The sequence below is a fragment of the Erinaceus europaeus genome, chromosome 20, assembly GCF_950295315.1.
Source record: "Erinaceus europaeus chromosome 20, mEriEur2.1, whole genome shotgun sequence".
In the NCBI taxonomy this organism is placed as follows: Eukaryota; Metazoa; Chordata; class Mammalia; order Eulipotyphla; family Erinaceidae; genus Erinaceus; species Erinaceus europaeus.
In genome coordinates, this window is record NC_080181.1 from 37990217 (window position 1) to 38015828 (window position 25612).

A 25612-nucleotide genomic window follows, 5' to 3' on the forward strand; every position below is an offset into this window, starting at 1 on the left:
TGATAAAGAGATAAATTCATGAAAGAACAAATCAAAAACATTTATGCAAATAATGATGGTTTAAAAATTCATAAAACTTTGAATGATAGAACTGCAAAGATGTAATTCTTTTATAGTGGGAAGGTTCAACATGTCTTTTGAAATAGCAAATAGCCAACAAGACTATATAAACTTTATTATTACTAATTAATTTTATTTAGTGACAAATAAAAAATTCCACCTAATAGCAAAGTAGTTCAAAGGGCATACAAAACATTGGCATAAGTCAACCTTATTCTGACTTGCAAAACAAATATTAATGCATTTAAGTGGATTCAGGTAGTACAAAATACAATCTTTGTTGAATTATCACTGTTGAATTAAATTAGAAATTAATAACCAAATATATCTGGGAAATCCTCAACTAAAAATCTGGAAATAAACTTCTAAGTGACCCAAGGACCAAAAATTTTTTTGAAATTTTATAGTATTTTTTGTAGCATAGGGGGTTCCTGCATTTGAAAGTCCACTATTCTTGTGACCAACTTTTTCACTGGTAGTAGGGGATAGAGAGACAGACGGAGAGATACCTCAGCACCGCTCCACTATCCACAGAACTCCTTTGGTGACATGGTGCTCCTCTGTGGTGTTAGAATTTGAATCCAGGAGTGGGGCAGTAGCGCAGCAGGTTAAACGCAAGTCGCAAGGACCAGTGTAAGGATCCCAATTTGAGCCCCCGGGTCCCCACCTACAGGGGAGTTGCTTAACAGGCAGTGAAGCAGGTCTCCATTTGTCCTTCTCTTCCCCTCTCTGCCTTCCCTTCCTCTCTCCATTTCTCTCTGTCCTATCCAACAACGATGACATCAATAACAACAATGATAACTACAACAATAAAACAAGGGCAAAAAAAGAGAATAAATAAATATTAAAAAAAATAATTTGAATCCAAGGCCTTGTAAGGTGAGAACTTTACCTGGTGAATTATCTCCTGGCCCAAGGGAACGTTTTCTTTTTTTAAATTTTTTATTAGTGATTTAATAGTGATTTGCAAATTTATAAGATAATAGGAGTATATTTTATCACCAGAGTTCTGTGTCCACATCCTCCTCCAGTGGAAACTTCAATAGTTTTCCCAACGTCATAGATATGAGTTGACTTAATATCTATATCTATATATCTGTATCTTAGCCATTTTTTCTTTATTTAAAAATTTTCCCCCATTATTGGGGCATCAGTGTTTTACATTAGACAGTAAATATAATAGTTTGTACAAGCATAGCATTTCCCAGTTTTCCACATAACAGTACAACCCCCACTGGGTCCTCTGCCATCATGTTCCAGGACCTGAACCCTCCCCTCCATCCACCCCAGAGTCTTTTACTTTGGTGCAATACATCAACTTCAGTTCAGGTTCTACTTGTGTTTTCTCTTCTGATCTTGTTTTTCAACTTCTGCCTGTGAGTAAGATCATCCCATATTCATCCTACTGTTTCTGACTTGTTTCACTTAACATGATTTCTTCAAGCTCCATCCAAGATGGGCTGAAATTGGTGAAATTACCATTTTTTATTTTTTGCCTCCAGGGTTATTGCTGGGGCTCGGTGCCTGCACACAACTTCATTGCTCCTGGAGGCTATTTTATCCCTTTTGTTGCCCTTGTTGTTTTATCGTTGTTGTTGTTATTTTTGTTGTTGTTATTGCTGTCATTGTTGGATAGTATAGAGAGAAATCGAGAGAGGAGGGGAAGACAGAGATGGGGAGGGAGAGAAAGATAGACAATTACAGACCTGCTTCACCACTTGTGAACCAACCCCCCTGCAGGTGGTGGGGAAATGGGGGGCTCAAACTGGGATCCTTGTGCTGGTCCTTGTGCTTTGCACCATGTGCATTTAACTAGCTGCACTATTGCCCGGCCCCTGAAATCACCATTTTCAATAGCTGAGTAGTATACCACAACTTGCTCAGCCACTCATCTATTGTTGGACACCTAGCTTGCTTCCAGGTTTTGGCTATTACAAATTGTGTGGCTAAGAACATAGGTATACACAAATCTTTTTGGATGGTTATGTTGGGTTCTTTTGGATATATCCCCAGGAGAGGAATAGAAAGATCATAGGGGTAAGTCCATTTCCAGCCTTCTGAGAGTTCTCCAGACTGCTCTCCACAGAGGTTGGACCAATTTACATTCCCACTAGCAGTGCAGAAGGGTTCCTTTGTCCCTACAACATCTCCAGCGTTGGTTGCTGCTACTTTCTCTGATGTATGACATTCTCACAGGATTGAAGTGATTGCCTCAATGTTGTCTTTATTTGCATTTCTCTGACAATCAGAGACTTGGAGCATTTTTTCATGTGTTTCTTGGCCTTTTGGATCTCTTCTGTGGTGAATATTCTGTCCATGATCTCTCCCCATTTTTGGATGGGGTTATTTGTTTTCTTGTTGTGGAGTTTGGCAAGCTCTTTATATGTTTTGGTTACTAGCTTCTTGTCTGATGTATGGCATGTAAAGATCTTCCATTCTGTGAGGGGTCTCTTGGTTTGGGTAGTAGTTTCTTTTGCTGTGTAGAAGCTTTTTAATTTGATGTACTCCCATAGTTTTATACTTGCCTTAGTCTTCTTTGTAGTTGGATTTGTTTCATTGAAGATGTCTTTAAAATTTATGTGGAAAAGAGTTCTGCCAAAAACAAAACAAAACAAAACAAAACATGAATTTGATTTAAAAAAAAAAAGAGTTCTGCTAATATTTTCCTCTAGGTATCTGATAGTTTCTACTCAAACATCCAAGTCTTTGATCTACTTGCAATTTATTTTTGTGTTTGGTAAAATATAGTGGTTCAGTTTCATTCTTCTGCATGTTTCAATCCATTTTTCCCAACACCATTTGTTGAAGAGACTCTGCTTTCTTCATTTAATAATCTGGGCACCTTTATCAAAGATTAGATGTCCATAGGTTCTGGGTTTTCAATTCTATTCCACTGGTTAGTGTGTCTATTCATGTTCCACTACCACACAGTTTTTATGACAATTGCCCTATAATACAATTTAAGATCTGGGAGTGTGATGCCTCCAGTTCTGGTCTTTCTTCTCAAGATTGTTTTGGCAGTTCTAGGTCTTTTATGGTTCCAGGTAAACATTAGTAGCTTTTCTAAAAAATGTGATTGGGATCTTGATGGGGATTACATTCAATTTGTATATGGCTCTGGATAGTGTATTCATTTTGACAATGTTAATTCTTCCAACCCATAAACATGGAATATCTTTCCACTTCTTTGTGTCTTTTTCAATTTCCTTGAGTAGTGACTTACAATTTTTGGTATACAAGTCTTTCGCTTTGGTTAGGTTTATTCCTAGAAATTTTATTATTTTTTTTTGTTGCTATAGTAAAAGGAATTGATTTCTGGATTTTTTTTTCTTCTTCCAACTTTGTGTTTGCATAGAGGAATGCCAATGACTTTTGTATGTTAATTTTGTAGCCTGTCACCTTACTGTATTACCTGATAATACCAAAAGCTTCTTGCTGGATTCTTTAGGTTTTTCTACATATGCTATGTATAAATATTTCTATGTCATCAGCAAATAGGGAGAGTTTGACTTCTTCTCTTCCTATCTGTATGCCTTTAATTCTTTTCTCCTGCCTGATTGCTATGGCAAGAACTTCCAACACTATGTTGAATAGTAATGGTGATAGTGGGCATCCCTGTCTAGTACCTATCTGAGGGGAAATGCTTCCAGTTTTTCATCATTGATTATCATTGGTTGTAGATTTGCTATATATAGACTCCACTATTTTGAGGAATTCTCCATCTATTCCCATTTTTCGTAGTGTTTTGATCATAAAGGGAATTTGGATTTTGTCAAAGGCTTTCTCTGCATTTATTGATATAACCATGTATTTTTTGGCCTTGCATTTATTGATGTGGTGGATCATGTTGATTGATTTATGTATATTAAACCAGTCTTCTTTATTTTTAATAAATTTTTTATTAGATGTTTGATAATGATTGATAAGTTTGTAGGATAACAGGAGTACAATTCCAAATTCTTACCACCAGAGTTCCATATCCCACCCCTTCCATTGGAAGCTTTCTTATTCTTTATCCCTCTGGGCATATGGACCCAGGATCATTATGGGATACAGAAGGTGGAAGGTCTGACTTGTGTAATTGCCTCTCTGCTGGACATGGGTGTTAACCAGTTCATCCACACCCACCACCCATTTCTGTCTTTTTTTTTAATTTTTAAAAATTTTATTATTATTATTTTTAAATTTTTTAACCAGAGCACTGTTCAGCTCTGGCTTATGGTGGTGCGGGGGACTGAACCTGGGACTTTGGAGGCTCAAGCATGAGAGTCTGTTTGCATAACCATTATGCTATCTACCCTCCACCCCATTTCTGTCTTTTCATAGTTGGGAAGGGTTCTGGGGAGATAGGGTTCCAGGAGATATTAGTGAGGTTGTCTGTCCAGGGAAATCAAGTTGGCGTCATGGTAGCATTTGCAACTAGGTGGCTGAATAGTATTAAGATATAAAGCAGAACAGATTGTTTACTTGTTGTTTTCGATGGGTTATGTTGTTTTCGCCGGGCTGGCTTCACGGGCGGGTAACAGACGACCAGGGACTCATGGTTGAGCTGTAGGCAGTGTCTCTTTATTCATGCAGGACGCAGCACAATCTAAGACGAGCTAAGTTAAACTCAAAGTACAGTACTGTAAAACTCACAATGCTGTCTTTATATATACTTGCCAAGTAAGGTGGAAACAGGATGTGACATAGAGAGGGTGGAGAGAAAAGTGACTGGTGAAAATCAGAGTGTGACAAAGAGGGGGCAGATTAGGCGAGAATCCTATCACTGAACCACAAATGCCCTGGAGGGAGGGTGGAACTTGTTAACAGTGGTTATCTAAATAGAATAGTGTTAAGCAGGGGGGATTTAAACCAAATGAAACAGAAGGGGTCTCATGCATACCAACATTTACTAATCCAGAACCTAAGTTAAGAATATAGCAGATAAGATTTGAGGTCTTCATGTTTTTTCCTTTCACTTCCTTTCTAAGTCTTCCTTTCACTTCCTTTCTAAGTTAGACCTATACCTATTACTTCTGAGTGTCCTTCCCTTTCCCTCTTCTTTCTCAGATTAGTGAAATAAACCTGACTTCCTCTGGTATTGTCCAGATTTTCTTCCCTTTCAAGTGATGGCATAATAACTAAGATTCCTGCTGAAAAGCGGTTCAGGTCCTGGTTGAACTGGGGGTCCAGAGCCCTCTGGTCATCTTCCTCTACCTTTTCCACCCTGGGAGTATGGTAGCAAAATTCTTTTTAGGGTACAGAAGAAAGGAGTTCTGACCTCTGTAATTGCTTCTTCACTGGACATGGAAGTTGGCAAGTTAATCCATATACCCAGCCTGAGGGGACTTTAACTTTAAAGAGGTTATATAGTCAGTATTATAAGCATGTACCCCATGCTTATAAATTGATTAGTTGTGCTTACTCAATTATGTTATCGCAGCATGAAAGAAGCCACAGTTTTACCTTGTGTTTTCCCTTTCTTTGCTAGTTTCTTAAGTTCCAAGAAATAGTGAGACTATATGGTAGTCTTTCTTCTTTTTTACAGCAAAGCAAAGGACTCTGGGGGAAGAAAGGACTGGAGGGAGCATAGAGAGTGTTGGGGTCCTGGTGTAAAGTGGTGGGAAAGGACCCAAGTTGGGGTGTTTGGAAGACACCTGTGATGGGGAGAAAATGATAAATTATATCCCTGTGCCAATGACTATATTTTATTTTTTAAATCATTTTGTTGGCAGGTTAATGGTAGTTACTTGTTGACACATGGCTACATTTCTCATCTCTGTCACAGGCATCTACTGAACACTCTCACATCCAACTTAGATTCTTTTACAATATCATGCACTAGGACTACAATGCCCCTCTTTTCCCCTATTTTAAAAATATTTTATTTACTTATAGGGATGGAGAGAGAGACACCTGTAGCATTACTTTACCACTTTTGAAGCTTCCCCCTGCAGGTGAAGAAGAATCTTTCTGATAGAAGACAATGGGTATTTCCATCCCAAAACTAAAATACACTTTTCAATCTTATCCTCCCCCTGAGTCTTTTGTTTTAGTCAATACACCCTATGCAGTCCAAGTTACACTTACAGTTTCACTTGTGTCCTCATTCTCTTTCTCTCTTTGCTTTCAGAGTTATCTCTGGGGCCTGCATTATAAATCCATGGCTCATGGTAGCCATTTTTTTCACCACTTTATTAACTAGGACAGAGAGAAATTGAGAGGAGAGCAGACAGAGAGGGAGAGAGAAAGATAGACCCCAGCAGACGTACTTTGCTGATTGTGAAGTGTCCTCCATGCAGGTGGGGAGTGGGGACTGGAACCTGGATCCTTGCACTGTTCCTTAACACAGTACTATGTGCACTTAACCATTTGTGCTACCTCCTGGCCCTGTTATTTTCCTTTTTTTAAAAAAATATTTATTTATAAAATGGGAACACTGACAAGATCATAGAATAAGAATAATTCCCAGCACCAGAGTTCTGTATCCCATCCCCTCCCCTGATAACTTTCCTATACTTTAACTCCATGGGAGTATGGATCCAGGCTCATTATAGGGTGTAGAAAGTGGAAGGTCTGGCTTCTGGAATTGCTTCCCCAATGAACATGGGTGTTGACAGGTCAATCCATACTCCCAGCTTGCCTCTCTCTTTCCCTAGTGGGCAGGGCTCTGAGGAAGCAGAGCTCTAAGACATTGGTGGGGTCATCTGTCCAGGGAAGTATGGTTGGCATCATGTTAGCATCTGGAACCTCGTGGCTGAAAAAGAGTTAACATATAAAGCCATACAAATTGTTGATTAATTATGAACCTAAAGGCTAGAGTATTGCAGATGAAGATTTGGGGTCTCCATTTTGGAAATAGCTAGTAGGTCTATTTTAGGTATATTTCAAAGGGCCCATGACTTTATTACTTTTTGTCTGAGCCTGACATCTGATATGCAGGTAGATCCAAGTTATTGTCTGGGTAGATGATGTCATGGCTTGAAAAAGGGCTAGAAAGCTGGATCAGGGAAAAGAGTAGCTCCCAAATATGGGAAAAGTGTATAAATATTGTTGACTGTAAACCCCATCGATTTGATGTGATCTGGGCCCCATATTCAGCGCAGTAGCCTATGTAACCTCTACATCCCAATAGGTTTGAACTTGCATTCTGTGGTCATCAGTAGGAACATTCTGAGTTGCACCAATTTTAGAACCCATCTTCTTCAGGTGGTAGATAGAGTATGTTATCCAACCCCCCTTTGGAAGATTGAACATTCTCTACCATTATTGATCCACATTCAGGGCAAGGTCCTATGGGGACCCCCAAAGGGGTCCATTATGTTGTTCCTGATGGAGATGATCAGTGATAATGGAGAGAGGGATCTATTCAAGGTCTAGGCTCATTGTGTTTGTGTGGGAATCCCATGACTCCCTGACTAGGGCCCCAGCTGATGGAGTGGACTGATAGTAACTAAAGAGTCATCATTAAAGTATGCCAGTCTCTTGTCCTTATTCAGTTTTTCTAGTTCTTGCTTTGATAAGGTTAGCTTTGGAGTGACTGAGGGAAGTGTAATAGGAAGTAGGTGATAAGGGGACCCAGGTCTAAGAAGGTACTATTTTGTTAGGTACTTTAAGGTATCTTAAAAAATTTTTATTTTATTTTTTTATTTAAGAAAGGATAAATTAACAAAACCATAGGGTAGGAGGGGTACAACTCCACACAATTACCACCACCCAATCTCCATATATCCCACCCCCTCCCCTGATAGCTTTCCCATTCTCTATCCCTCTGGGAGCATGGACCCAGGGTCATTGTGGGTTGCAGAAGGTGGGAGGTCTGGCTTCTGTAATTGCTTCCCCGCTGAACATGGGCGTTGACTGGTCGGTCCATACTCCCAGTCTGCCTCTCTCTTTCCCTAGTAGGGTGGGTCTCTGGGGACACGGAGCTCCAGGACATATTGGTGGGGTCTTCAGTCCAGGGAAGCCTGGCCGGCATCCTAATGGCATCTGGAACCTGGTGACTGAAAAGAGAGTTAACATACAAAGCCAAACAAATTGTTGAGCAATCATGGACCCAAAGCTTGGAATAGTGGAGAGGAAGTGTTAGGGGGGTACTCACTGCAAACTCTAGTGTACTTCTGCTTTCAGGTATATATTTTGCAGTAGTTTACGGATACATGTGAACATATGCTCTCTCTCACCGAAACTAGTGTATATCTAGGTTTTGGGATTTTGTTAGAAAGTGGTATGGAATTAGAGAATACTATGAAAGGAAAGGTCTCACCCGAGTAATGAAGCCGAAGGGTAGTCATTCCACATGTGAAGTCTCTGGACACAGTCTGAGGTGAAGCATGTTGAAGTGGCAATCGTTGTGTTAATTAGGCAGCAGATGCAATATTATTTGATACGGATTGGGAGAGGCATATGGGAAAGTGGGCCCTATCCAAAGGTTCCAGGACTGGGGGAAGTAGAGGCTCTATAGTGGAGATGTGAGGTTCCTGCTGTCTTAGGGTTCAAAAAGACAATGGATAGTTAATGTCATCATCACATTATATGGTAATTATTAAAAGTCACAGAATTTGGAAACTAAACAACATACTCCTTAAGAACCACTGGGTCAGAGAGTCACTCAAGCAGGAAATTCAAATGTTCCTGGAAACAAATGAAAATGAAGATACAACCTATCAAAATATTTGGGACACAGCTAAAGCAGTACTGAGAGGGAAACTTATAGCCATACAATCACATATTAAACACCAAGAAGAAGCTCAAATGAACGACCTTACTGCACAACTCAAGGACTTAGAGGAAGAGGAACAAAGGAACCGTAAAGCATCCAGAAGGACAGAAATAACTAAAGCTAGAGCAGAAATAAACAACATCGAAAATAAAAGAACCATACAAAAGATCAATGAAGCCAAATGTTGGTTCTTTGAAAGATTAAACAAAATTGACAACCCCCTAGCCAGACTCACCAAACAAAAAAGAGAGAAGACTCAAATTAATAGAATTGTATACAATGGAGGAGATATCACAAGTGACACCACAGAAATCCAGAGAATCCTGCGAAACTTCTATAAAGAACTATACGCCACCAAGCTAGAGAATCTGGAAGAAATGGGACAATTCCTAGAAGCATATGCCCTTCCAAACTGAACCAAGAAGAACTACAAAATCTAAATGTACCAATCACAGACAAAGAAATTGAAACCGTTATTAAGAACCTCCCCAAAAACAAAAGTCCTGGACCAGATGGCTTCACAAATGAATTCTACAAAACTTTCAGGAAACAGTTAGTACCCATACTTCTTAAGCTTTTCCATAAGACTGAAGAAACAGGAATACTCCCTTCCACCTTCTATGAAGCCAACATCACCCTGATACCAAAATCTGATAGGGACAGAACAAAAAGGAAAACTACAGACCAATATCTCATGGCCAACTGGATACAGCAACATATCAAAAAGATTGTTCATCATGACCAAGTGGGATTCATCCCAGGAATGCAAGGATGGTTCAACATCCATAAGTCAATCAATGTCATTCACCACATCAATAAAAGCAAAGCAAAAAATCACATGATTATTTCAGTAGATGCAGAGAAAGCCTTTGACAAAATCCAACACCCATTCATGCTCAAAACTCTACAAAAAATGGAAATAGATGGGAAATTCCTCAAGATAGTGGATTCTGTATATAGCAAACCTATAGCCAACATCATACTCAATGGACAGAAGCTGAAAGCATTCCCCCTCAGATCGGGGACTAGACAGGGCTGTCCACTGTCACCGTTACTCTTCAACATAGTATTGGAAGTTCTTGCCATAGCAATCAGGCAAGAGAAAGGAATCAAAGGAATACAGATTGGAAGGGAAGAAGTCAAGCTCTCACTATTTTCCCTTTCTATCCTTGTTTCTTAGGTTTCACCTGTAAGTGAGATCATCCAATATTTGTCCTTCTCATTTTGGCTTATCTCACTAACATAATTCTTTCCAGTTCCACCGAAGATGGAGTACCCCAATGCATATCATATTTTTCTCATCCACTCATATGCCATTGGGCATATGAATTGCTTCCAAGCTTGGACTATTACTTATATATATTGCCACTACAAACATATGTACTCATAGATCTGTAGATAGATTTTCTTTTTTGCCCCCATAGTTATCGCTGCCTGTGGCTATTTTATTGAATAGGACAGAGAGAAATTGAGAGGGGAGGGGAAGATAGAGAGAGGGATAGAAATACATTTGCAGACCAGCTTTACTGCTTGTGAAGAGATCCCTTTGCAAGTGGGGAGTCGGGGTCTCAAACCAGAATCCTTGTGCTGGTTGTTTTTGCTTTGTACTGTGTGTACTAAACCTGGTACTGGTTAACCACTGCTGCACTGGTTAACCCCCCCTTTTTTGTTTGTTTGTTTTGCATAAATCTCCAGGAGGCAAATTTCTGGGTCATATAGTAGGTTCATTTCTAGTATTCTGAGAGATTTCCAGACTGCTTTTCACAAGGGTTGAACCAACTTATATTCTCACCAGCAATGTAGAAGTGTTACTCCACTCCCATCTTTGTCAAGATTTAACAACTGTGCTTTAGACTACTGCCCCTCCAATGGAATGATTTAGGAAAAAAAAAAAAAAAAACCAATGCAGCCACAAGCTGTGATGGAATGGCTGTATCACAGCCTTTGAGTATAATTTTGGCACCTGCTATTAAGCATTGTTTAGAATAAAATTTATACTATTACATACTAATATTAGAAAAAAGAGAACAAAGGAGACCACCTGGAACTGCAACGAGGCAGGACTACAATGACTTCAGGAACCCACCAAATCACTGATGAGTACAAATACATGTTGCTCATGGACAGAGAGGAGCCTAGGGAGAGTTTAAGTAGCTGTTAACTGTCTGGCAGTTTACTGGTTGAGGTACCACCTCCAGTCTTTTTTACCAACAAAAAGACTGCTGATGGGAGGAGAGGACTCCTCTAAGACTCACCAAAGGCAACTGTGAGTATCCATTGCTACTGCTCTCAGAAGCTGGAGGAGTAGGGGTGAGGTCCTGTGCTGACATCTGGAAACAGAGAACTAACAAGGAAACTCAGGAGAAGAGCTACAACTCGGTGGCCTAGCAGTAGGGTTGTATAGTAGAATCCTTTCCACATTGTTCTCCTGATGAGAACATGGTGAATAATTGCCTCAGAACCTACAGACTATATATGGGACTTGTTTAGAAACTCAAAGGGTGCAGCAGTGCTGCCTGGCTTGGCAGAAAAGCTGAATTGAGCATGGAGCTTTGGATCCTTGGGACATAACAGTATATTTGCATAACCACTGTATTATCTCTCCCCAACCATGCTTTATCTCTTGGTCAGGAGTGAGGAATTAAGCTAAGAGGCATACTTATAGTTTAAAAGCCCTCAGGCTCCCATAGCCTACAGGGAAGAAAAAGAACAAAAGAGGCTATTAAGCCACTGTGCTCCAACTCAGGGATTAAAATAAATTGAAACAACTGTCAATTTCCACAACTGTGATTCTTTAAATTACCTTACTTCAACAAAAGTCAATCCAGGCAAGAATAATCAGTAATTTGAAAAGTACTGAAGGAGGGACCTCATAACATACTATATAGAATGGTTAAAACAAGAAGAAATATTGGAGAAATGAACCAGGACAAGAGTCCAGTTAAAAGGTCTTTCAAAGGTTGAAAGACAAAATAATGAGGTCAACAACCAAATAATAGCTAAGTAAATAATCACAGGAGTGAGTAAAGAGTTTGAAAGAATTGTCATCAGAAATACAGAAACAACAAATAAGACTCTGGAAGAAAACATTAATTATCTCAAGGATATTAGAGAGGTGGAAGCTTAAATAGCTGAGCTAAGAACACAACTAGCTGAACAAGCTAAAACAGTATCAGAATAGGGCAAAAAAATAGATGTACTCCAGGAAACAGTAGAAGGGAGAGAGAATAGAATAAAAGAGGCTGAGACAGAATTAGCAAGATTGAGTATGAATTAGAAAACTAAAAAAATAAGTAAGAACTCTCAAAAAGAGATAAAGAGATACTGAAAAGGAACAACAGAAACTCAAAGTGAAAGGATGGAAAACTATCATACAAGCTGATGGCCCGCAAAAAAGGGCCAGAACAGCTATTCTCATATCTGACACAATAATTTTTTAAAATCAGTACAATTAAAAAAGATAGGGATCGACATTACTCAATGCTCAGAGGACCAGTCATTCAAGAGGACTTAACAATTATTAACATCTATGCACCCAATGAGAAGCCATCTAAATACATCAAACATCTACTGAAAGAGCTACAGCAATATTTTAACAGCAACACAGTCATAGTAGAAGACTTTAACACTCCACTCTCTCAACTTGACAGATCATCCAGGCAGAAAATCATTAAAGACATAACGGAGCTAAATGAGGAGATAGATAAACTAGAACTATTGGACATTTTCAGAGTCATTCACCCCAAGAAACTGGAATACACATTCTACTTCAAGTCCACAAGGGTCATTCTCAAGGATAGAATAATAAACATTTAATATGTTAGGCCACAAAGACACCATCAGCAAATTCAAGAGCATTGAAATCATCCCAAGCATCTTCTCAGACCACAATTGAATTAAACTAACACTTAACAACCAACAAAAGATTAGTAATAGTACCCATATGTGAAATCTCAACAGTATACTCCTTAACAACTACTGGGTCAAAGAGGAAATCAAGGAAGAAATCAAAATTTTTCGAGAGTTCAGTGAAAATGAAGACAGAAGCTCTCAAAATATTTGGGACACAGCTAAGGCAGTAGTGAGAGGGAAGTTTATAGCCATACAAGCACACATTTGGAAACAAGAAAAAGCACATATAAGCAACCTGACTGCACATCTTAAAGACCTAGAAGAAGAACAACAGAGGAACCCTAAAGCAACCAGAAAGACAGAAATCACTAAAGTTAAGGTAGAAATCAATAACATTGAAAATAAGAAACCCATATACAAGATCAATGAAAGTAAATGTTTATTATTCAAAAGAGTGAACAAAATAGACACACCTTTAGCCAGACTCACAAAGCAAAAAAGGGAGAAGACCCAAATAAGTCTGATTGTAAATGAAAGAGGAGATATCTCAACAGACACCACAGAAATTCAACATATCATGTGAGGCTTCTATGAACAACTAAATGCCACCAAGCTAGAGAACCTGGAAGAAATGGACGATTTCCTAGATACCTACCAACTTCCAAAATTAAATATAGAGGAACTAGATAATATGAACAGGCCCACCAAAGCTCATGAAATTGAAACAGTTATTAAAAACCTTCCCAAGAATAAAAGTCCTGGACAAGATGATTTTACAAATGAATTCTTTAAAACCTTCAATGAGGGGGTCGGGCGGTGGCACAGTGGGTTAAGCGCACGTGGTGCAAAGCGCAGGGACCGGCGTAAGGATCACGGTTCGAGTCCCCGGCTCCCCACCTGCAGGGGAGTCGCTTCACGAGCGGTGAAGCAGGTCTGCAGGTGTCTATCTTTCTCTCCCCCTCTCTCTCTGTCTTCCCCTCCATTTCTCTCTGTCATATCCAACAACAAAGCAACTCAACAATGGCAATAATAACCACAACGAGGCTGCAACAACTAGGGCAACAAAAAGGGGGAAAATGGCCTCCAGGAGCGGTGGATTCATGGTGCAGGCACTGAGCCCAGCAATAACCCTGGAGGAAAAAAAAAAAAAAACCTTCAATGAAGAACTAATACCTCTACTTTTAAAAGTCTTCCAGAAAATTAAAGAGACTGGAATCTTCCCTTCTAGATTCTATGAAGCCAACATCACTCTGATACCAAAAGCAGGCAGGGACACAACCAAAAAAGGAAACTACAAACCAATATTTGAATGATGAAAATAGATGCTAAAATATTGAACAAAGTTTTAGCCAGCCAGATACAGCAGTATATTAAAAAGTTTGTTCATCATGACCAAGTGGAGTTTATCCCAGGTGTGCAACATTGGTTTAATATTTGTAAATCAATGTGATGTGATGTACCACACAAAAAGGCAAGACCAAAAACCACATGGTCATATCAATAGATGCAGAGAAAGCCTTTGATAAAATATAACATCTTTTTATGATCAAAACACTACAAAAAATGGGAATAGATGGAAAATTTCTGAAGATAGTGGATATATATAGTCTATATATTGCAAACATCCAGGCAACATCATCCTCATTGGTGAAAAACTGGGAGCATTTCCCTTCAGATCAGGTACTAGACAGCACTACCCACTATCAGCAGTACTATTCAACATAGTGTTGGAAGTTCTTGCCATAGCGATCAGGCTGGAGCAAGGAATTAAAGGGATACAGATTGGAAGGGAAGAAGCCAGACTCTCCCTATTTGCAGATGACATGATAGTATTCATAGAAAAACCTAAGGAATCCAGCAAGACTTGTATAATGAAATGTATGAGTCACTAGTCAAGGAAATTGAAAAAGACACAAAGAAATGGAAAGATATTCCTCTCAAACTTTTTAATGCACAGATTGAATCTTTTAAATACATAGACTGAGTCTTTGATATATTGACTCTCTTAAATTATGGTGATGTTGTATATGATACAACAAATCCTAACAAAGGGATATTTCAAAATGAACCCAATTGCCAAATAATGTGATTATAGCAATAACTATCTATTGTCATCTTCTAGCGTTTGCCCTTCTTCCGTAGCCAGTCAACAGAGTCAGGTTGAGCCTGATGTCTGCTTGTTGCTGGCTTTGAAAGTGACTGGGATCCATGTGGATTCAGTCGGCTAGGAAGGATCGTCAGTTTCCCCAATAAATGGGTACTCACAGCAGGAGTCTCTCTCTTCCTCTTAGAGCCTATATTTCCCCAGTCCTGGAAAATCTAGGGTGAGGCTCACTTCCCTGCATGCTTCTCTCAATTCATAACTAATGATATTACATCTGCCAATCCCAACCTAATTAATGCAATGAGTATCACCTCAGCATGCTTCATTTGAGACAGTGTCCAGAGACATCAGTTATGGAATGTCACCGCTTCACCCTCATTACTCAGGTGAGACCCTTCCTTTCATAGTATTCTCTAATTCCATTCCAGGAGGTTCACTTCCTAATATAGTCCCCAAACCTAGATATAGACCAGGTCCTGTGAGATAGAGCATATGTTCACATGTATCTATAAATTAGGGCAAAATATATACCTGAAAGCAAAAATAAACAATAGTCTTTAGTGAGTCAGTATCAAGTTCGTAGTGAAATAGTGTCTACTTAGACTTAGATACCCTCCTCGCCTACTTCCTATTATAGTTTTCTTACTCACTCCAAAGCTAACCTTATCAAAGCAAGGACTGCAAAAACTGAATACGGGCAAGAGACTGGCATACTTTAAGGATGACTCTTTAGTCACTATCAGGCTACTCCATAAGCTGGGGACCTAGTCAGGGAGTCCTGAGATTCCCAGGCAGACATGATGGTCCTAGACCTTGAATAAATCACTCTCTCCATTGTTACTGGTCATTTCTGTCAGGAAAAACACAACACAATAGACCCCTTTGTGGGCCCCCATAGGACCTTGCTCTCAACTTAGATCAACAATGGTACAGTATGTCCCATCCTCTGAAGGGAGGATGGACAACATACTCTATGATACACCTGAGGAAGATGGGTCAATATTGGGGCAACTTGGAATGTTTCTACTGATGACTGCAGAATGTGAGCTCAGATCTACAGGGATGCAGAGGTCATATAGACTCCTAAGCTGAATATGGGACCCAGATCACATCAAATCGATGGGGTTTACAGTAAATAATATTTATAGACCTTTCTCATATTTGGAAGCTACTCTCTTTGACATCATCTCCCCAGACAATAAGTTAGATTCACCTGCATATCAGATTTCAAGCTCAGGGGAAAAAAGAAAAAGGAAAACAACAACAACAACAACAACAACAACAACAAACTAGTATAGCCACAGGCCTTTTGGAATATAACTAAAATATGCCTACTAGCTACCTACAAAATGGAGGACCCCCCCAACTCTTCATCTTCACTATTCCAGCCTTTAGGTCCATGATTGGCAAACAATTTCTTTGGCTTTGTATGTTAACTCTCTTTTCAACCTCCACTTTTAGATGGCAGCATGATGCCAACCAGACATTCCTGGATAGACAGCCCTAGCAGTGTGTCCTGGATCTTGGCTTCCCCAGAGCCCTTCCCCACTAGGGAAAGGGAGAGACAGGCTAGGAGTACGGATTGATCTGTCAATGCCCATGTTCAGCGGGGAAGCAATTACAGAAGCCAGACATTCCACGTTTTGCATTCCACAATGACCTTGGGTACATACTCCCAGAGAAGTTAGAGAATAGGAAAGCTATCAGGGGAGAGGATGGGATACAGAGTTCTGGTGGTGGGAACTGTGTGGAGTTGTACCCCTCTTATCCTATGGTTAGGCAATGTTTCCTTTTTATAAATAAAAAAAATTTTAAAAAAGAAGTGGAAAGATATTCCATGTTCATGGGTAGGAAGAATTAACATCATCACAATGAATATACTCCTTAGACCCATATACAAATTGAATGCAATCCTCATCAAGATCCCAACCACATTTTTTAGGAGAACAGAACAAATGCTACAATTGTTTATCTGGAACCAGAAAAGACCTTGAATTGTTAAAAGAATCTTGAGAAGAAAGAACAGAACTGAAGGCATCACACTCCTAGATCTCAAATTGTATTATAGGGCCTTTCTCATCAAAACTGCTTGGTACTGGTACACGAATAGACACACTGACCAGTGGAATAGAATTGAGAGCCCAGAAATAAGCCCCCACACCTATGGACATCTTATCTTTGATAACGGTGCCTAGACTGTTGAATGGGGAAAGCAGAGTCTCTTCAACAAATGGTGTTGAACAAATTGGGTTGAAACTTGCAGAAGAATGAAACAGAACCACTATATTTAACCAAATACAAAAGTAAACCCCAAGTGGATCAAAGACTTGGATGTTAGACCAGAAACTATTAGATACTTAGAGGAAAATATTGGCAGAACTCTTTTCTGCATAAATTTTAAAGACATCTTCAATGAAATGAATCCCACTACAAGGAAGACTAAGGCAAGTATAAACCAACAGGACTACATAAAATTAAAAATCCTCTGCACAGCAAAAGAAACCAATACCCAAACAGACTCCTCACAGAGTGGGAGAAGATCTTTACATGCCATACGTCAGACAAGAGACTAATAACCAAAATATATAAAGAGCTTGCCAAACTCAACCACAAGAAAACAAATAACCCTATCAAAAATGGAGAGAGGACATGGACAGAATATTCACCACAGAAGAGATCCAAAAGGCTGAGAAACACACATGAAAAATTGCTCCAAGTCTCTGATTGTAGAGAAATGCAAATAAAGACAATAAATGAGATACCACTTCACTCCTGTGAGAATGTCATACATCAAAAAAGGCAACAGCAGCAAATGATGGAGAGGGTGTGGGGTCAAAGGAAGCCTCCTGCACTGCTGGTGGGAATGTCAATTGGTCCAACCTCTGTGGAGAGCAGTCTGGAGAACCATCAGAAGGCTAGAAATGGACCTACCCTATGATCTTGCAATTCCTCTCCTGGGGATATAGCCTAAGGAACCCAACAAACCCAAGCCATCCAAACAGATCTGTGTATACATATATTCTTAGCAGCACAATTTGTAATAGCCAAAACCTGGAAGCAACCCAGGTGTTCAACAGCAGATGAGTGGCTGAGCAAGTTATGGTATATATATACAATGGAATACTACTCAGCTATTAAAAACGGTGACTTCACTATTTTCAGCCAATCAAGGATGGAGCTTGAAGAAATCATGTTAAGTGTATTTTGGTCAGAAACAGAAGGATGAATATGGGATGATCTCACTCTCAGGCATATGTTGAAAAACAAGATCAGAAGAGAAAACATAAGTAGAAGCTGAACTGGAGTTGGTGTATTGCACCAAAGTAGAAGACTCTAGGGTGGGGGTCCGGGGAAGAATACAGGTCCAAAAAGGAAGACAGAGGACCTAGTGGGGGTTGTATTGTTATGTGGAAAACTTGGAAATGCTATGTATGTACAAACTATTGTATTTAGTGTCAAATGTAAAAAATTAATTCCCCAATAATGAAATTAGAAAAAGAAAAATGAAATTGAGAAAAGTAGAGAACATAAAAGCAATGGAGAAAAATCACTGAGCACAAAAGCTGGTTCTTGGTCAAGATCAATAATGGTGATAAGTCTTTGAGTAAATAGATGATGAAAATAAATGAGCAGACACAAATGACTACTACCAGAAATAGCACACAGACATTAAAGATGATTAGTGTATGTTACAGACATGCTGGTACATCTGACAAGTTAGATAAAATGCTTGGCTGGCATCCTTGACATACATAATGTGCTGAGTCTCACTGAAGGTACTGAATAGCTGAACATACCTATCTATTAAAATTGAATTTGTAGTTAAAATTTTGTTATAAGAGATAATACAAACAAACATAGGACAGGTGTGTGTGTGTATGTGTGTGTTTGTGTGTATGTATGTTCTATAAAATAAGAAAAAATATAATGCCATAATACCAATTTTGCACAAAGCTTTCATCAAATTAAGAGAGACTTCTTCCCAACTCATTCTACAAGAACATAATGTTTAATCAAACAGAACAAATTTAAGAAAACCACTAATAAATATGTATGAACATATAAGTAAAAAAAATAGCAAATTCAATTTAACAATGTTAAAATTGGATAACACATGATAATTAAGAACAGTTTATGTAAGGCATGGTATATTTGCATACTACTTGGAAAAATCTATTACTATAGTTTATTAAAAACTAATTGTTGAGAGCTTGAATAGTTTGTTACTTTGCTTTTTTGTGCTATACACATTGGAGTCCGACCCTCACTTAATTGAACGAAACTTCAGTGCTGTGGTCTCTTCCACACTCTCTCTGCCTTTCTCACTCTCTCTCTGTCTTTCCTTTTGCCTTCAGGGTTATTGTTGAGGCTTGGTGCTGGCACTACAAATCCACTGCTCCTGATGTCCATTTTTTCCCCATTTTATTTGATAAGATACAGAGAAATTCAGACAGCAGAGCAGATAGAGAAGGAGAGAGAAAGATAGACACCTGAAGATCTGCTTTACCTCTTGTGAAGTGGTGGGGAGGTGGGGAGCCAGGGGTTCAAACTCAGATCCTTGTGCTCAGTACTCTGTGCATTTAACCAGGTGTGCTATTGTTCCACCTGCTTTTTCACTTTATCTCAAAGAAATCATCAAACACCTGGAAATGAAAAAATTCATATGATCATAATAGATACAACAAAAATGGCAAAATATAGCATTGATAATTGACAAAATGTGTCAATAGTATTGGAAAAGAATTTCATCAACACAATAAAGGACATCTATAAAAAGCCTACATTTAATGAATGAGTTAATTACTTTTTATTGATATAATAATGATTGACAAGACCGTAGGGTAAGAGGGGTACAATTCCCACCACCAGAATTCCGTATCTTATCTCCACCATTGGAAGCTTTCCTGTTATTATTATTATTTTAAATATTTTTATATTTATTTATTTATTTTCCCTTTTGTTGCCCTTGTTGCTTTTTATTATTGATGTAGTTGTTATTGATGTTTTTGTTGTTAGATAGGACAGAGAGAACTAGAGAGAGGAGGGGAAGACAGAGAGGGGGAAAGATAGACACCTGCAGACCTGCTTCACTGCTTGTGAAGCCACCCCCCTGCAGGTGGGGAGCTGGGGCTTGAACTGGGGTCCTAAAGCCAGTCCTTGGGCTTTGTACCACATGTGCTTAACCTGCTGCGCTTCTGCCCGACTCCCCAGTTGTTATTATTATCATCATTATTAATTTTTTATTTATAAAATGGAAACACTGACAAGAACATAGGATAAGAGGGGTACAATTCCACACAATTCCCACCACCAGAACTCTGTATCCTATTCCCTCCCCTGATAGCTTTCCTATTCTTGAACCCCATGGGAATCTGGATCCAGAGTCACCGTGGGATGCAGAAGGTGGAAGGTCTGGCTTCTGTAATTGCTTCCCCGCTGAACATGGCATTGATAGGTCTATCCATACTCCCAGCCTGTTTCTCTCTTTCCGTAGTGGTACAGGGGCTCTGGGGAAACAGAGATCCAGGACAGTAACTGGTGGGGTTGTCTGTCCAAGGGATTTTGGTAGGTATCATGGAAGCATCTGGAACCTGGTAGCTGAAAAAAGAGTTAACATATAAAGCCATACAAATTGTTGATTAATCATGAACCTAAAGGCTGGAATATTGCAGATGAAGATTTGGGCTCTCTGTTTTAGAAATAGCTAATAGGTCTATTTTAGGTATATTCCAAAAGACCCATGACTAATAGTTTTTGTCTGAGCCTGATATCTGATATGCAGGTGGGTCCAAGTTATTGTCTGGGGAGATGATGTAATGGCTGAAAAAAGGGCTAGAAAGCTGGATGAGGGAAGAGAGTAGCTCCCAAATATAGGAAAAGTATAAATGTTGTTGACTATAAACCCCATTGATTTGATCTGTGGCCTATATTTAGCATAGGAACCTGTGTAACCTCTGCATCCCTGTAGGTCCAACTTGGCTTTTTTTGGTTATGAGTAGGAACATTCTGAGTTGCACCAATTTCAGGACCCATCTTCCTCAGGTGGTGGATAGAGTATGTTGTCCAACCCCCCTTTGGAGGATGGAATATATACTCAGCCCGTGTTCTGTGCATTAAAATGTTTCAGTAATTAATTTTCCCCCTCTTATATTAATTAAATAGTGATTTATGAGACTACAAGTTAATAGGAGTGTACATCAACGCCATTCTCATCACCAAAGAACTGTGTCCCACCCTCCCCCCACAGTGAAGATGACTATCTATCCTCACCTGCTACCCAGAAATTTTTTACTTTGGTGCCCTACTCCAAACTCAGTCAGATTCTGCTTTGAATTTCCCTTTCTGTTCTTCTTTATCAACTTCTGTTTATGAGTGGGGTCATCCCATACTCATCTTTGTCTTTCTAACTTAGCACACTTAACATAATTCCTTCTAGCTCCATCCCAAGTTGGGTCAGAGAAGGTGGGTTAATTCTTCTTAATAGCTGCATAGTATTCCATTGTGTAAACATACCACAGCTTTCTCAGCCATTCATGTGTTGTTGGGTACCTGGTTTGCTTCTGGGTTTTAGCAATTAACAAATTGTGCTGCTATGAACATAGGTGTACACATACCTTTTTGGTTGGGTAGTTATGCAGTCTTTGGGGTATATCCCTAGGAGTGGAATTACTGGGTCATGTGGAAGGTCTATTTCTAGCCTTGTGAGAGTTCTCCAGACTGCTCCACAGAGATTGGACCAATTTACATTCCCTTTGTCCCCACAGTCTCTCCAGCATTTGTTGCTGCTGTCCTCTTTGATGTATGCCATTCTCACAGGAGTGAGGTGGTATCTCAGTGTTGTCTTTATTTGCATGTCTCTGACAATTAGTGACTTGGAAGAGTTTTTCATATGTTTGTTAGCTTTTTGGATCTCTTTTGTAGTGAATATTCTGTTCATATCCTTTGCCCACTTGTGGATGGGGTCTTTTGCTTTTTTGTTGCTAAGTTTGCTGAGTTCTTTGTATATTTTGGTTATTAGTCTCTTGTCTGATATATGACATGTGGAGACCTTCTCCCACTCAGTGAGAGGTCTCTTTGTTTGGGTGATAGTTTCTTTTGCTGTGCAGAAGTCAGCTTTCCTGTTATTTATCCCTCTGGGAGTATGGACCCAGGATCACGATGGGGTACAGGGTTCTGGAGAGGTGAGGTTCCAGGACACATTGGTGATGTCATTTGTCCAGGGAAGTCAGGTTGAGGTCATGGTAGCATCTGCAACTTGGTGAAAAGCCTATATTTAATATGATGCCTAATTGTGAAAAACTGAACTCTTTTCTTTCTTAGATCAGAAACAATACAATGATGTATATTCTTACCATTCATATATAATCCACTACTGCAGGTTTTTGTTGGCACAATAAAGCAAAAAAAGAAATATAAGACCTCCATGTCAGAAAGGAAGAATTTGCATATGACTGTCCAAGCAGAAGGTTTGAAGGAATAATAAGTAAAATTGACATTTGTGCTTTATAAGATTTAACCCAGTGCCAAGCCTTATTATCCACAAGGAAATTTGGTGTTAGTATCAAGATAGGTAAATAGATAAATGAAAAAATTTAGGTAGTCCACATCTAAACCCTTATGAACATGAATACCTTTTTGTTGTTGTTTCTGAGAGAAATGCTAAAGCAATTCATTGAAGAAAGGCTAGTGTTTCTCTGAAATGGTTTGGTAACAATTGGAAAATTCAGGAGAAGTGCACTTAAGCCTAAAAATTCCAATAGTAAACATAATTTTCTGAAGAATAGATAGAGTAGTTTAGCTGAGAGCATGGCTACTATTTATATTCCATTACAGTGGTTTCAGAACTTGCCTTTCTGTTTCTGTTATTTTTCTCTTCTTTTTATGATAGCCCATTACTGAATGCTGCAATAGCTTAGCTGCCCCTGGCTGGTATTGCATTAGTATCGATATAAAATCCAAGGCCTGAAGTCTTTCTTGGATATAAATTGAGTTAACTTTGTATCATTTTGAACTTCTTTACTCTTCAGTTTGAAAGCTCTGAACTAAACAGTAGGATAAACGTCAAGACTGGCCTTGGATCTTGGACCTATTATAGAAAGTGGATAGAAAAGAACAGTTTGTCAAATTGTTCCCTCCACGACATGCTGACATCATGTTGGAGAATATCTGGAGTTGGAATCTTATAGTAAAGGAGAAAAGTTAGGTTTTTGCAGCCATGCTTAAAAACCCTGGAGGTGAGCACCTCTTATGGTAGCACAGAGGCTCAGCCGAGGCACTTCATACATCTTTCTGCCCTTCCTCCCCACCTTCTGAGTTCTTTACTTTGGGGCAACACACCAAATCCAGTCCAAGTTATGCTTTGTGTTTCCCTTTCTGTTCGTATTTCTCAATTTCTGTCCATGAGTGGGATCATCCCATATTCACCTTTCTGTTTCTGAATTATCTCACTTAACATGATTCCTTCGAGCTCCATTCAAGATGAGGTAATGAAGGTGAATTCATCATTTTTAATAGCTGAGTAGTATTCCATTGTGTACATATATCACAACTTTCTCAGCCACTCATCGGTTGTTAGACATCTGTGTTGCTTCCAGGTTTTGGCTATTACAAATTGTGCTGCTATGAACATTTATATGCACTAATCTTTTTGGATGGATGTATTTGCTTCCTTAACATCTGTTGCCAGGAGAGGAATTGCTGGGTCATAGGGTAGGTCCATTTCTAGCCTTCTGAGAGTTCTCCAGACTGCTTTCCGCAGGGGTTGGACCAATTGACATTCCTACCAGCAGTTCAGGGGATTCTTTTGCCCCCACAACTTCTCCAGAATTTGTTGTTACTATTGTTTCTGTTATATGACATTCATACAGGAGTCAAGTGATAGCTAGCTCATTGTTGTTTTAATTTGCATTTCTCTGACAATCAATGACTTGGAGCATTTTTTGTTGTCTGTTGGCCTTTTGGATTTCTTCTTTGGTAAATATCCTATTCAGAGCCTCTCCCCATTTTTTTGTTTGTTTTTTGGGGGTCATTTTTTTGTTTTGTTTTATTACTGAGTCTTGGTAAGTACCACCTAATTTTGTCCCTCTTATCTTTGAAATGGGGGAATGTGTCTGCCTCATGGTAAAAGCAGACCCAACTGAAATTGGGATGAACTGTGATGGTCTTTTTCTCTTTTCCCCTGAGGTTATGTGTGATCTGAGTGAGAATTGTTTTTTTGACACAAAGATGGGCAATTATCCAATGTTTTCACAATCATAGTGAAGCAAATCTGCCCTTAGATGACTCTGTACTCAGCTCTGTGGCCCCAAGGTTGCACCTGGCATCAGTCTGAATGCCATTTCACTTCTTTTTGCCTTTCTCTAGGGCCTGGACTTCGCTGGGTTCACAGCACACATGTTCATGGGAATTTGCCTCGTTCTCCTGTTTTCCTTTCCACTCCTCAGGCTCCTTTTCTGGAATCGAAAACTCTATAACAAGGAGCCCAGTGAGATTGTTGGTGAGTATAGGCACCTCCCTGTATGAGATCAGCTTTTATTCTAACTAACTTCCCTCGTCATTGTCATCGTGGATATATTTTGTTCAGCAGTCAAGAAGACAAATGCTCCACTGTGGTGCTCAAGCATGGGTCAAGCTGGGGTGAGTAGCCTGTCCCATGTGATTTATGGTTACACGGTGAGACAGTGGGTGTGCATGAACATCCAGGGTTGCCTCTGGGGAGGACTCCCTGCAGGAAACTTCCAGATGTGGTCCTCCAGACATATGTGGGAAACCTTGGAGCTCAGTGATGTTCCTCTGTAGTGCATTGCAGTCGATTAGCTGCTCAGTTATCAGGAGACATTTAGAAAACATGGATATGAATATGGGATGAACTCATAGAAGTTGAGAAGTAAGAATAGAAGGTGGAAACACAAGGCAGAACTTGGACTGCATTTGATGTATTGCACCAAAGTAAAGGACTCTGGGGTGGGGGAGGGGTTGGGGGGAATGTTTCAAGTTCTAGTGCAGGATGGCAGACGAGGATGGGGGGAGGGTAGAGTGTTTTGCAGAAAACAGAAATTTTACACATGTACCAACAACTGTATTTACATTAACTGTAAACTATTAGTTCTCCCCAAACCAAAACAAAACAAAGCAAAATACTCATGGCTATCAAGTCTCCAGTACTTTAGGGATAGGCTTATGGGCTTTTTTTTTTCTTTTCTGCTAGAGTTTTCACTATGATGCCTGAAAGATTCTGGTGCTCCTGGCAGATCCCCCAAACACAGAGGATAAGCAACAGGGAGAGAGGGGAGTTATCACAAAACTGCTTCACCATTTGTGCAGTTTCCTCTTTGCATGGTGCTTCCACATGGTGGCAGGGACTTGAACTTAGGTTCTTGAACATGGAATAGTGTGTGCTCTACTGGGCAAGCCATCTTTCCTTTTCTTTTCTTTCCTTTCCTTTCCTTTCCTTTCCTTTCCTTTCCTTTCCTTTCCTTTCCTTTCCTTTCCTTTCCTTTCCTTTCCTTTCCTTCTCATCCAATTCCTTTCTTCCTTCCTTTCTCTCTTTCTTTTTCTTTCTTCTCCTCCTTCTTCTCCTCCTTCTTTTGTTACTCATCAGAGGATAAGAAACAGGGAGAGAGGTGAATCATCTCTCCAGGACAACTTTTTTCATATATATGAAAAAAAAAAAATATATATATAGAGAGAAACACTATATTCAGTGTAGTGGAGACCAAACTTGAACCTGGGTCACATACATGGAAAAGAAGGCACATTATTTAGAAAAAATAAAAAATATTATTAATTTATTAACTAGAAATGGAATCAGAGTATTGCTATGGCACATGTGATTCTGGGGATAGAACTTAGGACCTCATTGTGCCACCTCCCGATCCTCTAATGACATTTTC

At 39.4% G+C, this 25612-nt stretch overlaps 1 protein-coding gene across 5 annotated transcripts in view; it reads left to right on the forward strand.

Moving 5' to 3' along the window:
- The window catches only part of OCA2 (OCA2 melanosomal transmembrane protein), a 452195-nt gene that overhangs the window by 146790 nt on the left and 279793 nt on the right, over window positions 1-25612 (forward strand). For all 5 annotated transcript variants that reach the window (XM_060179243.1, XM_007533891.2, XM_060179245.1 and 2 more), the window contains one exon: window positions 24084-24216. In XM_060179243.1, the coding sequence (XP_060035226.1) occupies window positions 24084-24216 (133 nt within the window). The remainder of the gene's footprint in view (window positions 1-24083; window positions 24217-25612) is intronic.